Genomic DNA, 19465 nt, shown 5'->3' with positions numbered 1-19465 from the left:
CTCTCACCCCAACCCCCCCCTCCCCCAAACCTCCCCAAATTCATGTCTCCGTGGGGTGCGGTGGGTCCCGTCACCCCAAAACCCCCCAAAGTCACATGTCCGCGGGGTGCGGAGGGGTCCCATCAACCCCCCCCAAGCCCCCCAGACTCACATGTCCATGGGGCATGGAGGGTCCCGTCACCCCAAACCCCCCCCCCCCCCAAAGCCAGGTGTCTGTGGGGTGCGGAGGGGCCCATCAGCCCCCCAAGCCCCCCCAGCCCGCATGTCCATGGGTCAGAGGCCCCCACTGATGTCAGCCGGCCGGACCCCTGTGCATGGGGACAACTCCTTTATTTGCCAAGGGCTAAGGCCACGTTTCGGACATCGGGGTGCACGCGCGCGTGTGTGTGTGTGTCCCCCCAGACATGTGTCCCCCCACATCTCAGAGCATGGGGTAGGACCCCCCCAAGTAGGGATCCCCCCCTCTTGTTAAGGCCACTGTAAAGATCGAGGTGGTCGCAGTGGTGGGTGAGGAAGGACACCCCCTCCTGTGCCACCGCCCCCAACTCCTGTCCCCAGGGATCCCCATGGGGTTTCCCCAGAGGCGAGCGGGGATTCGGGGGGCTTGGGGTGCAAGGATCCCCCCAGACACCATCCGGAAGCCGGGGGGTGGCCACAGTGGGGCTGGACCCCCATGGCTGCCCCCCACGGGGGCCGGGCGCTACAGGAGGGTGCAGTCCAAGTCCGGCTTCTGCCGCTGCCTCCGCTCTCCGGCCGGTCGGCCACCGGGCTGCGCGCGGCCCTGGCGGGGCAAGGAGGGGGCTGAGGACCCGCGGGGACCCCGCATCACCCCGGGGCGGGGGGGGGGGGACAGAACAGAGGGGTGAGAAGCAGCCGGGTACCTGCACTGGGACCTGCTGCTGACGCTGCTGCTGCTGCTGATACTCCTCCTGCTGCAGCTGCCGCGCCAGCTCCAGGTCACTGAGCGCGGAGGGGTCCTGTCCCTGCTGCTGCTGCAGGGACAGGGCGATCATATAATCCTGGGGGGGGCGGGGGGGGGAGGTACAAAAAGAGAAGGGGGGGCTCAGCACCGCGGGCCCAAACCCTGCGGCACCCCCCAGAGGTGGGACAAGACCCAGGCGTTCCCCGCCGCCATCGGTTGTCCCTCTACCTGGTCCACTTGTCTCTGCTGGAGGTGGTGGTCCGGGGGGGCCGCGGTGGCCCCCTCCTTGCCCGGAGCGTGGCTGAGGTGAAAATCGGTGTCGCAGAAGCAGCTGTCTCCGTCTACGTTGTGGAGGCTCTCCCAGACCACCCGCTCCTCCTGCAGGAAGCCCTGGTCCGTCACCAGCAGGTAGAGGTGGCCCTGGGGAGAGGGGAGAGGGGACGGTGGGTCCCAGCCAGTGTTGGTGGGGGGTGGGGGGGCGGGGGGGTTGTGCCCCCAGCTGGAAGGAAGCCGGGGCAGGGCCCGGAGCCACACCTTGTGCTTTATCATGGTGCTGAAGTGGTTGTTGCGGAAGAAGACGCTGAGCTCACCCTCCCTGACGGCGGCCGTGAGCTCGCACAGCCCGTGATAGGTCAACTGGGAGGCCGTGGACTCCAGGAACTGCTCCGCCACCAGCCCTGGGGGGGAGAGCGGGGTGGGACGGGACATACAGCCCCCCCGGGGAGCAGGCGGCCGGGCGGCAGGGGGCCGTTACCTTCGCTCACCAGGCTGGAGTCACTGGCCTGCTTGCAGGTGATGATCTTCTCCACCAGCTGGTTGTAGCTCAGCTTGCCCACGGCCTGCACCACCTCCGGGCTCTGCGGGGAGGGGAAGGGACAGGGGGTGGGGGGTCAGCAGCGGGTCTAGGGGCTCTGCCCTCCCACCCACAGCAGCCCAGGGCGAGGATGGGTCAGTTTGAACCTTCCCCAACCAGCCGGACCACTGCTCCACCACAGGAACATCCAAAAAGCTGAGCTGGTGGCTTCCACCACGGGGAAGGACCCGTCAGAGAAGGGTCTGGGTTGGAAGGGACCTTCAAGATCTTCTACTCCAACCTCCCGCCATGGGCAGGGACGTCGTCCACTAGATCAGGTTGAAAGCCCCACCCGTAGCATCACAGAAACGTTTGGGTTGGGAAAGGATCTTCAAAGATCCATCTAGACACACCTCCCCGGCCCTGGGCAGGGACACCTCCCACCAGCCCAGGTTGCTCCAAGCCCCGTCCAACCTGGCCTTGAACCCCTCCAGGGATGGGGCAGCCACAGCTTCTCTGGGCGACCTGGGCCAGGGGCTCACCACCCTCCCCATCAAATATTTCTTCTTTATGTCCCATCTAAACCCACCCTTTTCCAGTTTAAAAGCGTTGCCCCTTGTCCTGTCACAACAGCTCATGGTAAACTGTCTCTCTCCATCTTTCCTATAATCGCTCTTACACATTGAAAGCTCTTCCCAGTCACCTTCTCCAGGATGAACAACGCCAGCTCTTCATGGGAGAGGTGCCCCAGCCCTTGGATCATTCCCTCGCGTCCCTGGACCCACGCAAGCCACCGGCCAGGCAGTAGGACGGCCATGGGGCCAGCTCACCTGGGGGTCCACCAGCCAGCCGTGGTAGAGCGGGACGTTGAGGAGGTCGAAGACGATGCACTCGGGCGTGTACTCGAAGTCCGAGACGCCCGTGAACCGCACGTTGACATCCAGCCCCGTCGAGAGCTTGGGGAGGACCATCATGGTGTCGTTGATGTTCTGGGGGGGGGCGGGGGGAGAAGCAGGTGGGGCTCGTTCAGGAAGTACGAAGGCACCCCAAGTCTTGTGCCCAAGGCCACCGGAGCTCCCCAAGACCTGGGGGCGGGGATGAGTTTTTCGGCTGGGTGACCCACGGCCTCACTCCCCACCTGCTGGAAGTTGAGCTGCAGCCCCTCCGACGGCTCCCGGGGTTGGGTGGACAGGATGCAATCCCCTGCAAGGCAGCGCGGTCAGGCCCCAGCCAGCGGGTCACCGTGGCACAGCGCCGTGCCACCAGCGGGGCTGGCGTCCTCGCGGAGCTCACCCAAATGCGCCATCAGCTCCTCGGCCGTGACCACCTCCTTCTGCGGCGGCAGCTTCACCTGCAAGCACAGAGAGGCTGGAGACCATCCCCATCCCCGTGCCCTCACCACCCGGGGGGAAACTTGGCCCAATCCCCCCTCGCCAGTCCCCCAAAATCTCCCTCCCCCCCCCCCCCGCACCCCGCTTGCCTTCCACTGCAGGAAGAGGATGTTCATGATGGCCAGGAGCGGGCAAGGCCCGTTCTCGCTCTGCATGATGACGGGCGTCCGCTCGCCTTTCCAGGTGATCCACTTCACGCAATAAAAATCCGCCTCCGCTTCCCGGCTTGGGGTACGGGCTTGGGGGGGTTCTGCCGGCTCCCCCACCGCCCCGGCACCGGGGCAGGGCACGGGGGCACCCGGCAAGGCCCCCCCACCCTCCATGGGCTGCTTCTCGGGAGCATCTTCCCTCGGCTGCTCATCAGAGGGGAGATGTGGGGCACAGCCCGGCTGCCCCACGCCGGGGCTGGAAGGCACATCCGCTACAGCGGCTTGGCCATCTGGTGCCGGGCTCTCCTGGCCACCAGCTGGCATTTCTTCTCCACTGATGGCCTCCTCTGGGAGCTGGCAGGTCCCTTCGCTGCTGGCAGGGGCTGGGACTGTCCCTTCCCACCCGGGAACCATCCCTTCCTGCTCAGGGACTGTCCCTTCCCGCTCAGGGACTGTCCCTTCCCGCTTGGGTGGCTGCTCCATCAGAGCAAACGGCAGCGGGACCCTCACCGTGGCGTCCTGCCTCAAGCGGGTCCGGATCAGGCCCCTGGGAACACTCCGGGTCCCTCCAGGAAGAGCCACATCCCAAACCTCTCCCTCAGAAGGTAAAACTTGGGTATTACAAGAAAAAAAAAAAATATATATTAGTCCAATTTGTTGACCAGGTATGGCTCGTTTAGCTCAGATTTTTTTCTCCCCCCTCCCTTTACATTCATCAAAATAATGAAAAATAAAACTTGGGCTGCGCACGCCTCTAATCGCCATTAAAAAAACCTAATGCCACGGATGTGTGCGGCTTCTATCTGCCTCCTGCTTGCAAGGAAAGAGGGAAACTCCCAAACTAACCTGGGAGGGATTTAGGGGTTCGATGAAGCCGAAGCAGCGTGGGGGAACAGTCGGAGTCCCGCGCTTCCGCCGGGGATTTCCTGCAAACTCAGCCCGGTGAGGATGCTCCTGCGGAGAGATTTGGGAAATTCGGCTTTTAAACAGTCAAAAGATTTGGGAAATTTCCGCTTTTAAATGCTCCCGAGAGATGAAAAATTTGGCTTTGAAATACTCGAGATATTTGGGAAATTTGGTTTTTAAAACACTCCGTGCAGGCAGCAGCGCGGCCGCTCCGGCTTCCACTGGGTTTTCTACCCTGTCGTCCCCTCCCCAGTGCCCCCACCACGGCACGGCCACCCCCGCCGGCTCACCCGGAGCTCTCCTGAGCCCCTAATCCTCCTCCCGCCCCACGCTCACCCTGCGCAGGGACCGGGTCCCCGTGCAGCCCCCCGTATCCCCAGGGGAGCCGGGGATGCTCCGAGAAGGATACAGGTGACAGCGGCGAAAAACTGTGATGGAAACGCCTGGGGAGGGTGAAAATTGGGGGGAAAAGGGTTTTTTGGGGGAGGTGGTGAAAGCTAAGGAGAAAATCAAAAGTGTCGGTGCCCTCTGAGCTGTTCCCATCTCTTTTAGGGCCGGAGCAGAGGGTTTGGGGGAATAGAAAAGGAAGGGGACGGCGCCCAAAGGTAACTCTCTATTTATTTATTATTATTGTTAATAGTCATTAAATAAACAAATAGTGCGGAGATAACTAGAGAAAGAAATAAGTAAACAAATATTCTCCAGAGATAGAGAGATACATAGATAAATAAATACATAGTACTAGTAAATAAATAAACAAGTATTCTTCACAGGTAGGTAAACGAATCAATATTCTTAATAAATAAATCCATAACTAAAGAAAGAAAGAATCTCTATAAATGAATACCGTGGAAATAAATAAGCAAATATTCTTGATAGCTAAATAGATATCTAGGGAAGGAAAGAAGAAGTAGTATTATTCACTAAACAAGTAACAAATATTTTTGATGGACAGGTAGGTAGGTGGATAAATAAATAGTTTTAATAACTAACTAAGTAGGTACATACAGATTCTTTATAACTAAATTCACCACCAGCCGGGCCGGCGCGGCGCCGGGAGCCGGTGGAACCGGCCGGGGGTGGCTGGCACAGCCCTGGCCGCGGGCGTCGGGGTGGGCCGGGGTGAGCGAGGGCTGCGGGGCCGCCCTGCCTCAGTTTCCCCACCCGGCAGCAGGGGGGGGAAGAACTGGGCTGGGGGTCACCCCAGGGCCCCCCCGACCCACCTCCACCGCCCCCAAACTGCCCCAAAACACCCCAAAATGCCTCCACAGTGCTGGTGTCGCCCTCAATCCACACTCACCCCCCGCGGCACCACCAGGACAGGGGGGGTCACCCCCCCAACACCCCCCCCCGCCGCCCGAGAGCCCCCGGTGCCCCCAGCCCCGCTCTTACGCTGCAGCCGCTTTGCTCTCCTTTTCCCTCCTTTTCCTCCTTTTTCCTTCTTTATTCCTTTTTCTCCTTCTTTTCCCTTCTTTTTTCCTGGTTTTCCTTCTTTTTCTCCTCCTTTTTTCCTTCTTTTCCTCCTTTTTCCTTCTTTATTCCTTTCCCCCTTCGTTTGCCTTCTTTTTTCCCTTCTCTTTTCCCTTTTTTCCTTGCTTTCCTTCTTTTTCTCCTTTTCTCCTCCTTTTTTCCTTGGTTTCCTCCTTTTCTCCTTCTTTTTTCCTTGCTTTCCTCCCTCCTTCTTCTTTTTTGCTCCTTCTCTCCTTCTTTTTTTCTCTATTCCTCCTTTTTGCTCTTTTTCCCCCCTCCTTTTCCCCTTCTTTATTCCCCCTTTCCCCCTTCTTTTTTCCCCTTTTTCCCTTCTTTTTTTCCTCTTTTCCCCTACTCTTTCCCCCTGGCCGCGCAGAGGCCTGCTCTCCGCCGCCGAGCCCCACGCTCTCTGCCGGGGAAGGCGGATTAACAGCCTGAGGAGAAGGAGGAGGAGGAGGAGGAGGAGGAGGAGGGAAGCAGGGTGGGGAGCGCAGGCCGCAGCCTCACACCCCCAGTTCCCTCCGTCACGCCAAGGCGTACGGGAGGCTTCCCCGGGCGAGGCCTCACCGGGTGGCACCAGTAATAAAAGAAAAATAGAATAAATAAATTAAAAAAAAAAATTTAAAAAAAATCACCCAATTTGCCGCTTTCTTCCTCATTTTGAAGCCCGCCGCTGCCCTTTCGCCCGCTGACGGGGCCTACGGCTCGCACGACCACCGTGACCTCGAGTGATGGCGCAGCTTGAAGGGAGTTGGGGGGGGGGGGGGGGGGCCGGGAAAGAGACCAGGCCCGGCCTGGGGCGGGGGGGGGTCTGGGCTGTCGGAGGGGAGGTGTTGGAGTGTCGGGGGGCGTTGAGTTTTTTCGGGTTTTTTAGGGTTTTTTGAGGTGCCCCCCCCCCCCCCAGCGCCCGTCATCACCCACCGCCCCCCCCCAGCGCCTCCCGCGGGGGCTGCCGGGAAGGGGGCGGGGCCAACGGAGGGGGCGGTGCCCCCTCCGTTGGCCCCGCCCCCTTCCCGGCAGCCCCCGCGGGAGGCCCCGCCCCGAGGCCTGACAGGAGGCCGTGGGGCGGGGTGGGGGGGCGGAGCTGCCCGTACTGGGCCGTACTGGGTTATACTGGGCCGGGCGGGGTTGGGTGCGCGGTTCGCCGCCGTTATGGAGCGGTTCGTGGAGGGGAACCGGGCGGCTCTGCAGGTAGAGGGGGATGGGGGGTGGAGGGGGGCGAAGCGGGGTGCAGGGGGCTTGGGGTGCCCGGGGACTGGGAGCCCAGTAAAGGAGGGTGCAGGGGGAACTGGGATGCAGGGGAACTGGGCCATGGCGGGGGGGGACATGGGGACTGGGAGCCCAGTAAAGGAGGGTGCAGGGGGAACTGGGATGCAGGGGAACTGGGCCATGGGGGGGGGGACATGGGGACTGGGAGCCCAGTAAAGGAGGGTGCAGGGGGAACTGGGATGCAGGGGAACTGGGCCGTGGGGGGGGGGACATGGGGACTGGGAGCCCAGTAAAGGAGGGTGCAGGGGGAACTGGGATGCAGGGGAACTGGGCCATGGGGGGGGGGACATGGGGACTGGGAGCCCAGTAAAGGAGGGTGCAGGGGGAACTGGGATGCAGGGGAACTGGGTCGTGGGGGGGGGGACATGGGGACTGGGAGCCCAGTAAAGGAGGGTGCAGGGGGAACTGGGATGCAGGGGGAGTGGGGTGTAGGGGGAAGCTGGATCCATGGGGAACTGGGTGCCCAGTAAAAGAGGGTGCAGGGGGAACCGGGGTGCAAGGGGGGAGTGGGGTGCACAGGGTACTGGGGTGCGGGGGGGGAGCTGGATCCATGGGGACTGGGTGCCCAGTAAAGGAAGGTGCAGGGGAAAGCGGGGTGCAGGGGCCTTGGGGTGCAGAGGGGCGCAGGGTGCCCAAGGGCCTGGGGTGCAGGAGGGATTGGGGTGCATAGGGACTGGGTGCCCAGTAAAGCAGGGGTGCAGGGGGAAGCTGGGTGCAGGGGAAAGCAGGGGACTGGGGTGCTGGGGTGCCCAGCAGAACAGGGTTCAGGGGGAGGCTGGGGGGCTCTGGGGTGCCCAGGGGAGTGGGGTGCGTGGGGACGGGCTGCCCAGCGAATTGGGGTGCAGGGAAAGCAGAGTGCCCAGGGGATTGGGGTACAAGGGGAACAAGGTGCATGGGGACTGAATGCTGGGGGGGAGTGGGGTGCCCAGGGGACTGGGGTACAGGGGGAGAAGGGTGTCGGGGGGGGGATAGAATGGGGTCCATAGAGGCTCGGTGCCCAGGCCCTTGGGGTGCCCAGGAAGGCAGGGTGCAGGGGGGAGCTGGGTGCCCAGGGGAGTGGGGTGCATGGGGACTGGGTGCAGGGGTGCCCGGGAAAGAAGGGTGCAGGGTGCATGGGGGACTGGGGTGCAGGGGGCTTGTAGCGCATGCAGACCGGGTGCTCAGGAGAGCAGGGTGCAGGGGGAAACGGGGTGCCCGGGGACTGGGGTGCAAGGAGAGCAGGGTGCACCCGTCTCCCCTGGAGAGAGGGGCTGGCTGTGTGCTGCCCCCCCGGCCCCGCGACAGCCCAGGCTGGGGTGGCACAGCCGCACCAGGGACACCCCACGCCATTTCCATGGCCGGGGGCTCCCCGGCACCCCCCACCCCAGCCTGCAGCCTCGTCCCCCGGCTGGCAGCACGCGGGCGTAGGTCCCCCACCGGCTGCGGGGTCGTGCCGCAGGCGGCTCTCGGTTGTTTACTTCCTCAGCTTATACGGAATAAATGAGCGAATCTGGGTTATGGCATGAAATAATTGTCACCGAAAAAGGGCCTGGAGACGGGGCGGCTCCCCCGAGCGTGACAGGACGGGCGCCAGCAGCTGGGGATGGGGAATTCGCGGGGTGACATGGGTGACTTTTTTCTTGCTGCTGTGGGCAAGGAAAAAAGGGGTGAAACGTGGTGTTTTGGGGGGAAGTCGGGCCCAAACTCACCAGCTGTGGAAAAACTGCTTTGGTCTGGGGTTAAACTACTAAAGGCTCCCCGGGCTGCGACAGCGTCCCCCGGGGTGGGAAGGTCCCTGTCCCTGCTGCCGCTTGTGGCCAAGCTGGGTTTGCCCGTTCTCCCCGAGGCCCCGATGCGCCCGGTTTTGGGCGCGTACCCCAATGATGTGAAGCTTTTGTGCCAGAAATGGATCCCGGCCAGGTCTCGTCCCAAGGGCTTCGGGCCAGTCAGAGCTTTGGGGATGCCAGGAGCCCATCCCCTGCCGCCGGCAGCTGGGAGATGGGTGCTGGCAGGTGGCATCTGTGGGTGACGTCTGTGACAAGCGGTCCCAGGGACACTGGCATGTCCCCTCGGAAGGGGAAGGGACTGGCTTGGGGGTGTTTGGAGGATGGGGACGTGTCACTGCCACGCCTGATGCCTCCCGCCCCGGCAGGAGCATGTCCGGCGTCACCAGGAGATCCACGTGGTGATGGGCAACGAGGCCTGTGACCTGGACTCCACCGTCTCGGCCCTGGCCTTGGCTTATTTCTTGGCAAAGGTGAGGCTCGCCCGCTGGCTCGGGGACAAACGCTGGCCTGGGGGACGCCTCACTGGGTGTCACCCCTGCTGCCGCAGACCTCCCCGCCTCCCAAAGCCGCCTTCATCCCGGTGCTGAACATCCCTCGTGCCGACTTCGCCCTCCGGACGGAGACGACGTTCGCGCTGCGGGAGCAGGGCATTCCCGCCACCTCCCTCATCTTTCGGGATGAGATCGACCTGGGGGGGCTGCACCGCTCCGGGCTGCTCTCCCTGACGCTGGTCGATCACCACGTCCTGCCCGGGTGAGCTGGGGTTGGTGGGGAGGGACACGGGGACAACCGGGGCCACCCACCCAAAGCCTCGCTTTTTCCTCGCTTGATTTTGACCCAGGGCGGGTAAAATCTTTTCCTTTTCGGGGTGTTTTCAGGGTAGGAGGAGAGGAACAAAAGGGGTTTCCAGGCTCTGCGTGGCGTGGCGCCCCGGGGTCGTGCTGGGGGTCTCACCCTCCCCGTCTCACCCGCCAGCACCGACGCCGCCCTGGAGGAGGCCGTGGTGGAGGTCCTTGATCACCGGCCGCTGGAACGGGACCGAGCTCCCGGCTGCCGGGTGACAGCGGAGCCGGTGGGCTCCTGCGCCACGCTGGTGACCGAGCGGATCGCCCAAGGTCCCCCGGGGGTGCTGGACAGACCCACGGCCGCGCTGCTGCACGGTGAGGACGGGCGGCCCCCGCTGAGCCCCATCCCAGGGGGACACTGACGACTGATGGCCTCCGGTTGTGTGTCCCCCCCTCCCCCAGGCACCATCTTGCTGGACTGCGTGAACCTGAGCCCGGCCGCCGGCAAGGTGACGCCCAGGGACGTGGCGTGTGTCTCCCTGCTCGAGGAGAGGTTCCCCGAGCTGCCGGCCCGTGACACCGTCTTCGAAGCCCTGCAAGCAGCCAAGTTCGACGTCTCAGGTCCGGTGGGGGCATCCGGGGTCTGGCTGGGAGCGGGTCCTGGGACAGACCCCTCTCCTTGGGGACAAGGACGTGTCCCCGGGGCTCACGCTCGGCCCCTCTCGCCTCCCAGGGCTGACGACGGAGCAGATGCTGCGGAAGGACCTCAAAGTCCTCTCCAGCGATGAGCTGGTCCTCGCCATCAGCGCCATCTACGTGGACCTGGAGGTGAGGCTGGGCGGAGGGGGGAGGGAAACTGAGGCAGGGGGTGACACAGTGGGGACAGCGAGGTGACACCGGCCTCTCTCCCCTCTCCAGACCTTCCTGCGCCGGCCCGGCTTGCTGCAGGACCTGGATGCTTTCTGCCAGGCTCGGGGCTACACGGGGCTGGTGGCCATGACGATCTCTTTTAACGAGCGCAACGAGCCCTCCCGGCAGCTCGCGGTCTACAGCCAGCACGAGCCCCTCCGCAGCACGGTGAGTGGGGGGGCCCGAGCACCCCAAACCCTCGGCACGGGGGTCTCGGTGGGAGCCGGGCAGTTCTCAGCTGCGGTTTGCCCCCCAAAAACCCCCAGTTTTGGAGGTGTTGGGGGGGGTTCCATCCGCCACGCTCCCTCCCTTGCAGGTGTGCCGGGCGCTGGAGGAGGCGACGACGCCGTCCCTGCACCTCCAGCCCCTCCTGAGCCCCTGGCCCTGCCTGGGCACCTACGCCCAGGGCAACGCTTTGGCATCGCGCAAGAAGGTCCTGCCCATCCTGCGGGCAGCCCTGGGGGGGCCGGGGGCTGCTGGGGGGCCGGGGGAGGAGGAGGTGGTCCCGCCGCCCACGCCCATGAACAGCCTGGTGGAGGAATGCCCGCTGGCGCAGGCCGTGCCCCCCCTCTGCCCCCAGGACGTCCTGGAGCGGGTCAGCCGCATCGCCGCCGGGCAGCCCCCCGGCTCCCCGAAATGAGAGCGGGCGCCCGGTGGCTTCTGGGGGGCCCGTAGGAGGAGGTGGGGTCCCTGGGCAGGTCTCGGTGGGGTGCCCGGGCGTGGGGAGGCGGGGGGGTTGTAGCCACCTTTGGTAGAGCTCAGCTCCCTGCCGGGGACGGGTCCTCGTCGCAGTTTGCTCCCCCACCCCAACGGCCTCGCTGGGGTTTGGTCCCCCAGGGTGGGTTTTCGGGGACCTGGTGGGAGCGGGGCCGGGGCAGCACTGGCACCCGTTTAATAAAGGTGCTGGGGGGGGTTAATGAGTTCTTGCTGTTCTTCCATCCTTGGGGGGGCTGCGGGGGCCCCAGATGCTGGGTCCGGACACGCAGCCAGCCCGTGACTGTCACCCACGCACTCCGAGGATTAAATTTCCTTCTTTTCTTCCACTTTTGGCTCTCGGCTCTTCTTCCGTGACGGGTCCGGCGCTGCCTCACTCACCCCGGGGGTGGCCAGTGCAGCCCCCACCCTCCCTGTGGGCATCCCGGGGGACGAGCCCCCTCTTTTCCTGGGGTGCAGCCCCCCTGCCAATACCCTCCCGGGTCAGAAGAGCATTTCAGGGCCCCCATAGCGTGGACCCGGGGTGGGGTGGGGGGCTTGGTGCAGCTGAACCCCCAAATCCAGCCCAGTTGGGAGGAAACCGGTTGTGCCGCGATGAGCCGTGGCCTCTGCCGGCTGCGAATGCAGCCAAACCAGTTTGGATGAGCCACCAGTGCCGTCACCGGAGCCTGTCACTGGTGGGGAGCCACAGGCTGAGACAGGCTCCCCGGAGAGGTGAGCGGCCCCAGTGCCGGGAGTCTCTGAGGGCTTGTAGAGGGTTGAGTGGGGCTGCGATGGGGGTCCCCGGGGAGCATCCGAGCCGGAGCACCTGTTTGCATTGGCTTTGGGTCTGGAAATGGGGTGGGAAAGGTGGGGAACGGTTTGGAGTGGAGCTGCTGGGGGGGGCTGGTTCCCGAGACGGGGCTGGTGTCTCTCTCTGCAGGTGACGGTGACAAGGATGGCCGTGGGGACGGCCACCGGGGACAGCCTGGACCTGCATGAGGAGTGGCTGGATGAGGATTTTCCCGGGTAAAGGGGTGATGGGAGCGGCACCCCAAACCCGCATGGGTGTCCCCGGGGTCCCCTTGACCCCCGGCCCTGTCCCCGCCAGGCCCCTGCCGGAGGGATGCTCAGGGGCCGGGGGTGCCCCGCGCCGCATGCGGAGGCGGCTGCCGGCGCTGGAGCGGCCCGAGAGCACCGAGCGCTCGCCCGACGCCAGCATCGACCTTGACCTGGACGCGCTGGAGACGCCCTCGGGCAGCGACGGCTTCGAGTGGGACGGTGAGACCCGGCTGGGGTGGGGGTGTGGGGGACCCCCAGTTCTGCCCCCCCCCCAGTGCCGTGCTAACCGGCTGCTCGCAGAGGAGCTGCCGCATGGCTGGGGCTTCGCCGAGAGGGCCGGCAGCTGGACGGTGCCGCACACGGAGGATGCACGGCCGGAGGAGAGCGTGGATCTGAGCGTGGTGGAGCCCTACAGCCGGGTCCTCTCCCACGGGGGTAACATGGGGCTGGGTGCCCAGGGTGGGACTCGTGGGTCCCCCCCCTGAGCCCGCTGGGCCCGGGGTAGGGGTGGCGACATCAGGCCATCCTCCGCTCCGGCCAGGGTACCATGGCGAGGGCTTTGGTGCCATCCTGCTCTTCGCCGCCTGCCACCTCCCGGACAGCAGCATCCCCCGGTACGGCTACGTGATGGAGAACCTGCTCAGGTGGGGGTCCTGGGGGGGGGGTCAGGGTCCTTCCCACATGCCCCGTGCCTCAGTTTCCCCAAGCTGGTGGGCCACACCATCCCTCCAGGTACATCGTGGGCACCCTGGAGAGGACGGTGGCCGACCGCTACGTCCTGGTGTGCCTTAGCGGGGCGGCAGCGCGGGGGCAGATCCCCCCCTTCGGCTGGATCAAACGGTGCTACCAGGCCATGGACCGGCGGTGAGCGTGCAAGGGCTCCCGGTGAGCGTGCCGGGGGGCAGGGAAGCAGGGGGTCAGCAAACGCGCTGAGATCCCGGTGAGCCCTGGAGTATCCTGCTCCTTCCCAGGCTCCGGAAGAGTCTCCAGGCTGTGATCATTGTCCACCCCACCTGGTACATCAAGGCACTCGTGACACTTGCCCGGCCCTTTCTCAGGTAGGGCTGCTCTCACGGGGACGTTCACCTCCTCCCCGGAGCCTCCCGTGCCGGATTCTGGTGAACCGGCCCCATCACACGAGGGTGTAATGAGCTCGGGGGGGGTCTCGGCCCCACCGTCTTCCCCAGCCCCACCTTCAGTGGCAAGGTCCGGTTTGCCACCAGCCTGTGGGAGCTCTCCCGGCTCGTCCCCGTGGAGCCAGCACACGTCCCCGAGCCCGTCCGGCGGTGAGTCCCCCCCGCAGGGCTGGGGTTTAGGCGGGGGCGGGGGGGCTCATGGTGTGCTGGCCGCGGACGCTTTCTCTCCCCCCAGGCTGGAGCCCAGCTGGGATGGCAGCCGGGACACGACACGGTGACGCACAGGGACAAGCGGTGGCATCGCGGGCTCCTGGCCTGCCCAAAGCGGTCCCCGAGCACCCACGGGGGAATAAAGGACGTGGACGGGAGCACGGTGCCCGGCGTGTGATGGGGGGGTGGGGGGGCTCAGCTTCTGGCAAATTTGGCAGCCCTGGTAGCAGAGGAGGGAGGGAAGGAGCCCTGGGCAGATGCGCTCCTCGGGCCAGCACAAGGGGTTTATTTCGAGGGGGGGTTGTTTTTCCCAGCAGAGGGAAAACCGAATCAAGCATCGTCACTTGCTTACCACCGCCGAGCGCACCGCGGGGCTGGAGGAGCCCGGCGTGGTGTGGAGCATGGCGAAGGGGAGAGCTCTGCCGCCTGGCCGTGATGCCCAGCACACGCTATTTAATATTTAATCCCGGCGCTATTTAAACTATATACACCCGCGCCCGAATTCGGGAGCCCGAGTCCCTCCTCGGGTCGGGCCCCGTCCTGCCTCGGCCAGTGCCGGTGACACCCCAGTGGCGATCCCGGGTAGAGGTGACCCCACCACGGTCCTGCCTCCGAGGCGGCGGAGGCTGCCTAATTGGTTTTTTGAGCTTTTAAAAAAAAAAAAAAAAAAAAATCCTAAAAAAGAAGGAAGGTGGCGGTTTGCTGGCAGTAGAAATGCCGGCTGCAGGCACCGAGGGCTCGCTGGTGGTGCTGGCGCTGAGCCGCTGCCGGTGAGACACTGAAGCGTCGGGGTTTAATCCCAGTTTTGCACCAAAGCATCGGGGTTTAATCCCAGTTTTGCTCTTCTGCACCTTTCCGAGAGGGCACCACATCAGCTTCAGCATCAGGACCGGCCTCGCCGCGATCCCCCGGGGAAACCAAGGCACCGCGGCCTGGCACTGAGGGGCTCATGGGAGATGCCCGCGTGGAAAAAGGGAAAACCAGGAGGTTTTGGCACATCTCGGCTGCGCCCAGCAGCTCCTGGAGTGCTTTGGCTGTGTCCTTTCAGGTGAAATCCCAGTCGGGCACGAGGTGGGGGCTGCTGTCCCCTCTCCCTCCCCGTGTCACCAACCCAATGCCTCCGGGAAGGAGGGATTTTCTGGGGGGGGGACACACGACCAAAAGGCACCGGGAGCCGGGCAAGGATCGCTCTGCATAAATTACTGCGGGGTTAAAGCGCTCGAGGTCGGCTTCTCCTCCGGCTGGGGGATCAGGCAGTTCAAGTTTGGGCTGAAAAAGCCAGGAATCTGCAAAGTCCAAGAGGCCGGGTTACAGACCCACACAAGCAGTGGCTCGTTTGGGTGTGTTAATTAGCAGTGGTGCCTCAGAGGGGGACAGGGTGTGCCCAGGGCTGCCCCAGCCACCCGCGCGGCCGTGTACTCACACGCTACAAGACCCGGGAGTTGCTCCACTGTCGCTCCCGACCACCCTTGGACCTCATCTCCTGGACGGCACCAGTCTGCGGGGACGGTGCAGAGATGTGTCATCACCGCTGTGAGACCCATCACCCAACTGTGCCACCCCATCACCCAAACATAAGGCCACTTTACCCCACCCTGAGACCCACCCCCCAACCATGGGACTCCACCACCCCAAAAGTGACACCCATGAGCCAACCATGAGACCCACCACCCCAACAGCAACACCCACCACCCAACCATGAGACTCCACCACTCCAACAGTGACACCCATGAGCCAACTATGAGACCCACCACCCCAAGAGCGAGACCCACCCCCCCATCAGCAACACCCACCACCCAACCACGAGACTCCACCACCCAAACAGTGACACCAATCACCCAACAGGGACCCACCACCCAACTATGAGACCCGCCAACCCAACAGTGACACCCAGCACCCAACTGTGAGACTCACCACCCCAACATTGACAACTATCACCCAACCATGACACTCACCACCCAACGATAAGACCCAGGACCCCAAAAGCAACACCCACCACCCAACCATGAGTCTCAGCACCCCAACAGCAACACCCACCACCCAACCATGAGACCCAGCACCCCAACCGTGCGCGCGGACAGGGTACCATGGGCAGGCCTTCGCCCGCAGCCATGTCGCCAGAGCCAATGTGCGTCAGATGGACGAAGTTCATGGGCTCCCCGATCATGGAGCGGTCGATCCGTCTCCTCCTCTTCTTCTGCAAGCAGATGAAGGCCATCATCCCCTGCTGAGCCCACGGCCTCAAGACACCAGACCCTCCCCAAACCGGCCAGGCTGAAGCTACTCACGGGCTGTGGCTTCTCTACGACGCAGCAGCCCAGCTTGTGCCAGAAGTCGCTCATATTCGCGGTGGCGTCCAGCTTCCCTCCCTGCCGGGCTGGCTGCCGGGGGGGCCGCACCGGTGCAGACACCCTCGCACAGGGTCACTCCATGGGGAGCAGTGGGAGGACCTGGTCGAGGTGGCTGAGCTGGGGGCGATGCACCTGGGGGGAGGCAGAGCCGGGGAAGGGGTGCGTCATGGCAGGGAAAGGCTTGTCCCCGAGCGCAGGGATGTGTCAGATGCTGGGGGGAAAGAGGACAGGTGGCTTGGGGACACTGGGGTGCAGGATCAGCCCCACTCCCCATCCCAGCGCTGCCCCCACGTGATGCATCAGATTGGGGAAACTGAGGCACGGTGTGGAGAGGAGCAGCCGGCTGCGGGTTTTGGATGGAGGGGGCAATGCCTGCAGTCCTGACTGCCCAAATCAACCCTAAATCCACTCCCCATCAACCAAACGGAGAGGGAGACCCCTGAGGGACCCCTGACATGGCACAGAGACCCCGGGGCAACCCCCAGGCATCACGCAGAGACACTCAGGGACCCCACGAATCGCACAGCCACCCGGAAGAGTTGCCCCACGGCCAGGGCAGGATCCATCCCCGGCCCCCACCCTGGTGCAGGACGCAGCTGAGGGATGCTGCGGCAGGATGGGGGGGACGGAGGCAGCCACGGCAAATCCCAACTCCCTGAGCCAGGCGGCTATAAATATCCCAGCCTTTCCGAAAAGGGGCCGGAGGTTGAGCTCTTCCGCTCCAGGTTGAAAAGCAGACGGGGGGAAAAATAAATGGGGGCTCTACCCAGCCAGCGGGTCTCTACCCCAAACCCCCACGGCCCCAGGGGGGTGCAGGTAAAGCTGAGCAGCCAAAGGGGGTGTGGAAAGAGGGGTTCACCCCCAAATTGGGTGCTTCCCCCCCCCACAAGGAGAGACAAATCTTTCGCTGCAAAAGCACCCGGCGGCACGCAAAACACTCACCCGCCCACAAAGGGCCGCAGCCTGAGCACAACCCTATATGAGCTGCCAGAGAGTCCCCACACCGGGGCGGGGGGGAGCAGCTAGCGGCTGTGCTGCGGCTCGGCCAAGTTTCGCCGGAGCTCAGCCACAGTGGCGGATGGGTGCCGGACCCCACCGTGCCGGCAAACAGGAAAAGTCCCTTCCTCTGCCCCTGCGCCGGCGACGCCGGATGGGTCCAAAGTCCACGGCAGCCGGCGGCGCTTCCTGCCCACAGCGGGGAGGAGCAGGGCCCGCAGCCATGGCTGCTGGGTGCCGGGGCCGGCAGCACCCCAAAATGGGGTGCTAACCCCACCCTGGCGTGCCTAGGGATGCTCCAAGCCTGCGGGACTGCATCACCTCCATGCCATCCCCCATTTGCCAGGGCCAGTGGGCAGGATCTGGCCCCGGGGTGACCCAGCTGCACCCAGGAACAACCCGGCAGCCGGCAGCAACCCCAGCCCATCCCCATGGCGTCACGGCACCGAGGGGGAGTGGGTGCCCAACCGTGCCTACTCCCTCCGCATTGCCAGCCTGGCCCCAGGTCCCAGCGGGGAGGCTGAGATGACTGACAGACACCCCCCCCAGAGCCCCTCACCCTGGCATCTGGGCCCCAGCCCCCAGCTTCCCCCCCCCGGCGAGCGCGGCTGCTGAGAATGGGCAGGTTGTGACACGTCCGGGGTGGCGTAAACCGGGGCTGTACCCACGCCAGACCTGCACACCGGCGCCCCCCAGCCAAACTCGGCCTCTCCCCCGGGCTGTGGATGGACAGACGGACGGAGCAGGGAGGGCCGGGGGGGGGACTGCCTTTTCTTTCTAGCCTGATTTCCTTAGGAAATGAGGCTGCCGGAGCCGGCCCCCGCCATAATGCTCCGGCTCACTGCCGGATCTGGCAGCACAGCAGGAAGGCCTTGGGGGGGGGGGATACCCCCAAATTCGGCATCACAACCAGTCCCCAGAGCACTGGGGGACCTCTGCAGGGAGCCCCAGGAGCAGGCTCAGCCTTGTATGAGCCACCAGCGAATCCCCATGTAAAACCTGAGGGGTTCAAACTGCTGTGAACCCCCCGCTTGGACCCTTCCCCCCTCTTCCCCCCAAAACCACCCTGCAGCACCCACCGGGGCCTCACGTCCTCGCGCCCAGAGAAGGGTGACGGCTGGGGCCGGATCCAGCTGCTCTCCCGGCTCCGGGCGGTTGTTGGCGGCAGGTCCCACAGGCCGCAGCTGCCCCAGTTCCACCCCTCCACTGTGGGGGTCTCACGTAGCCCCCTCACTGCTTGCCCACCCTGCAATGAGTTGTGTCCAGTCTCAGCCCGCCTGGGTGAAGGGGCCCGGTCCCACGGTGGCCCTGGGGAGGGCGGCTTACGGCCCGGCCCGCGCCAGCACACACAAAATGACTTCCCTGTTGGGAAACCACCGCTCGGCGGCTCTGCGTCACCGGCGGGGGACCAAGGCTGTTCGGGGGGGGGCCACTCCAGGCCCCCCAGCACTGGGGGTCACCCACCCCAGGGGTGCTCACTTGGGTCCCCCCCCACGCTCATAAGGGAAGCGGCATGGGGGGATGGGGCCGTGCCAGGTGAGAGCCCCAGGACTCCCCAGATGGAGGCCTGGGACCCCTGGGATGGGGTGGCAAAGTGGGGGGAGAACCCCCTTTGTGTGGGATGGTCGTGGTTGCCACCCGGGGGCACCGGGTGCCAGCAAGGATGGGTCACCCGGGGGGCTCAGTAGGGCTGGGGGGTCCCAGAAGGGCTGGAGATCTCGGGGGTCCTGATAAAGCTGGGGGTTCCCAGCAGAGCTGGGGTCCCCAGGGGTCCTGGTGGGGCTGGAGACCCCGGGGGTCTTGGTAGGGTTGGAGGGTACCGGCAGGGCTGGGGGGTGCCGAGGGTCCCAGTAGAGCTGAGGGGTCCTGGTGGGGCTGGGGGGGCCCGGTAGGGACGGGGGGTCCGGGTAGGGTTGTGGGTCCCGTTAGGGCTGGGGAGCCCGGGGGTCCTGGTGGGGCTGGGGGTTCCGGTAGGGTTGGGGGTTCCGGTAGCATTGGGGGTCCGGCAGGGTTGGGGGGTCCCGGTAGTGTTGGGAGTCCCGGCAGGACCCCCTGGTCCGACCAGGGGGCTGCAAGGGGGGTCCTCCCGCCGCCCCCCCCGTCCCGATGCCGCCTCCGGTGCCCTCCCCGCCTTCCCACGGCGCTTTGGGGGGCCCTTCCGCAGGGTCGCACCCCTCGGGGGGGCCGGTCGCGGTCCCGGTGGCGGTGGCGGCCCCATTACCTGCCCCGGCGGCGGGTGCGGGTCCCGGTGCGGGTCCCGGTGCAGGTCCCGGTGCCGGTGCCCAGCTCGCTGTGGCCAGGCGTGGCCCGGCGAGTGCGGGACGCGGCGCTCCCCGCCGCCCGGCTCGGCTCGGCCCGGCCCGGCCCCAGCACAGCTCCCACCCTGGGCACCGCCGGCATTGCAGGGGCCGCGGCCGGGCGGGGGGGCCGCCAGCTCAGGGGTGGGGGGGTGTCCCGGGGTCCCGGTGGGGGTGGAGGTCCTGGGGACCCGGTAGGGCTGGGGCGTCCCGGCATGGCTCGGGGGTCCCCGGGTCCCAGTAGGGCTTGGGGGGGGCGGTCTCAGAAGGGATCGGAGTCCCAGCAGGGATGGGGGTTCTGGGGGTTCTGGCAGGGTTGGGTGTCCCCGGGGTCCCAGAAAGGCTGGGGGTCCTGGCAGG

At 65.1% G+C, this 19465-nt stretch overlaps 4 protein-coding genes across 12 annotated transcripts; 2 read left to right on the top strand and 2 right to left on the bottom strand.

The window, feature by feature from the left end:
- Positions 1-313: 313 nt before the first annotated feature.
- MINDY1 (MINDY lysine 48 deubiquitinase 1) lies at positions 314-6579 on the bottom strand. Of its 6 annotated transcripts, none has more exons than XM_074566617.1 (11): positions 6267-6579; positions 4102-4209; positions 3196-3866; positions 3009-3066; positions 2854-2918; positions 2546-2704; positions 1677-1779; positions 1457-1599; positions 1151-1342; positions 882-1019; positions 314-781 (listed from the first exon to the last, which is right to left on the bottom strand). In XM_074566617.1, exons 3-11 carry the CDS (start codon positions 3736-3738, stop codon positions 701-703), a joined length of 1482 nt encoding a protein of 493 aa, XP_074422718.1. In that variant the 5' UTR covers positions 3739-3866; positions 4102-4209; positions 6267-6579; the 3' UTR covers positions 314-700. The 6 variants fall into 6 exon arrangements, with proteins under 6 accessions (XP_074422718.1, XP_074422717.1, XP_074422716.1 ...); XM_074566616.1 differs by lacking the exon at positions 6267-6579 and adding an exon at positions 5554-6259; XM_074566615.1 differs by having other exon boundaries at positions 314-1019; positions 6267-6563.
- Positions 6580-6675: 96 nt separating this feature from the next.
- On the top strand, positions 6676-11403 carry PRUNE1 (prune exopolyphosphatase 1). 2 transcript variants are annotated; one of them, XM_074566694.1, is made up of 8 exons: positions 6676-6822; positions 9032-9136; positions 9214-9419; positions 9642-9826; positions 9914-10072; positions 10185-10279; positions 10370-10528; positions 10677-11403. In XM_074566694.1, the coding sequence occupies exons 1-8, from the start codon at positions 6784-6786 to the stop codon at positions 10998-11000; spliced, it is 1272 nt and encodes a 423-aa protein (XP_074422795.1). In that variant the 5' UTR covers positions 6676-6783; the 3' UTR covers positions 11001-11403. The 2 variants fall into 2 exon arrangements, with proteins under 2 accessions (XP_074422795.1, XP_074422796.1); XM_074566695.1 differs by lacking the exon at positions 6676-6822 and adding an exon at positions 8188-8303.
- A 72-nt stretch (positions 11404-11475) lies between these two features.
- On the top strand, positions 11476-13591 carry BNIPL (BCL2 interacting protein like). Of its 2 annotated transcripts, XM_074566732.1 has the most exons (8): positions 11476-11788; positions 11997-12082; positions 12165-12334; positions 12416-12550; positions 12657-12759; positions 12848-12979; positions 13087-13173; positions 13303-13591. In XM_074566732.1, exons 2-8 carry the CDS (start codon positions 12012-12014, stop codon positions 13403-13405), a joined length of 801 nt encoding a protein of 266 aa, XP_074422833.1. In that variant the 5' UTR covers positions 11476-11788; positions 11997-12011; the 3' UTR covers positions 13406-13591. The 2 variants fall into 2 exon arrangements, with proteins under 2 accessions (XP_074422833.1, XP_074422832.1); XM_074566731.1 differs by having other exon boundaries at positions 11997-12334.
- A 303-nt stretch (positions 13592-13894) lies between these two features.
- On the bottom strand, positions 13895-19176 carry CDC42SE1 (CDC42 small effector 1). Of its 2 annotated transcripts, XM_074566762.1 has the most exons (6): positions 19030-19176; positions 17888-18054; positions 15750-15944; positions 15548-15658; positions 14885-14959; positions 13895-14747 (listed from the first exon to the last, which is right to left on the bottom strand). In XM_074566762.1, exons 3-5 carry the CDS (start codon positions 15801-15803, stop codon positions 14888-14890), a joined length of 237 nt encoding a protein of 78 aa, XP_074422863.1. In that variant the 5' UTR covers positions 15804-15944; positions 17888-18054; positions 19030-19176; the 3' UTR covers positions 13895-14747; positions 14885-14887. The 2 variants fall into 2 exon arrangements, with proteins under 2 accessions (XP_074422863.1, XP_074422864.1); XM_074566763.1 differs by lacking the exon at positions 17888-18054 and having other exon boundaries at positions 19030-19175.
- Positions 19177-19465: the final 289 nt, after the last annotated feature.

Source organism: Larus michahellis, chromosome 24 (assembly GCF_964199755.1).
Source record: "Larus michahellis chromosome 24, bLarMic1.1, whole genome shotgun sequence".
Lineage (NCBI taxonomy): Eukaryota > Metazoa > Chordata > Aves > Charadriiformes > Laridae > Larus > Larus michahellis.
The sequence above is the reverse complement of the archived record's forward strand: the minus strand, read 5'-3'. Positions and strand labels throughout refer to the sequence as shown.

Excerpts from the sequence above, each read along its gene's own strand:
- PRUNE1 (XM_074566694.1), top strand. The coding sequence starts at position 6,784 with ATGGAGCGGTTCGTGGAGGGGAACCGGGCGGCTCTGCAG. Across the intron at positions 10,073-10,184 it reads AGCCAAGTTCGACGTCTCAG|GGCTGACGACGGAGCAGATG; the intron begins GTCCGGTGGGGG and ends CTCGCCTCCCAG. Across the intron at positions 10,280-10,369 it reads CCATCTACGTGGACCTGGAG|ACCTTCCTGCGCCGGCCCGG; the intron begins GTGAGGCTGGGC and ends TCCCCTCTCCAG.
- CDC42SE1 (XM_074566762.1), bottom strand. The coding sequence starts at position 15,803 with ATGAGCGACTTCTGGCACAAGCTGGGCTGCTGCGTCGTAGAGAAGCCA. Across the intron at positions 15,659-15,749 it reads TCGTAGAGAAGCCACAGCCC|AAGAAGAGGAGGAGACGGAT; the intron begins GTGAGTAGCTTC and ends ATCTGCTTGCAG. Across the intron at positions 14,960-15,547 it reads CGGGCGAAGGCCTGCCCATG|ACTGGTGCCGTCCAGGAGAT; the intron begins GTACCCTGTCCG and ends CCGTCCCCGCAG.
- BNIPL (XM_074566731.1), top strand. The coding sequence starts at position 12,052 with ATGAGGAGTGGCTGGATGAGGATTTTCCCGGGTAAAGGGGTGATGGGA. Across the intron at positions 12,551-12,656 it reads CCGGGTCCTCTCCCACGGGG|GGTACCATGGCGAGGGCTTT; the intron begins GTAACATGGGGC and ends CGCTCCGGCCAG. Across the intron at positions 13,174-13,302 it reads CTTGCCCGGCCCTTTCTCAG|CCCCACCTTCAGTGGCAAGG; the intron begins GTAGGGCTGCTC and ends CGTCTTCCCCAG.
- MINDY1 (XM_074566615.1), bottom strand. The coding sequence starts at position 3,738 with ATGGAGCAGCCACCCAAGCGGGAAGGGACAGTCCCTGAGCGGGAAGGG. Across the intron at positions 1,600-1,676 it reads CTCCAGCCTGGTGAGCGAAG|GGCTGGTGGCGGAGCAGTTC; the intron begins GTAACGGCCCCC and ends TCTCCCCCCCAG. Across the intron at positions 1,020-1,150 it reads AGCAGAGACAAGTGGACCAG|GATTATATGATCGCCCTGTC; the intron begins GTAGAGGGACAA and ends CGCCCCCCCCAG.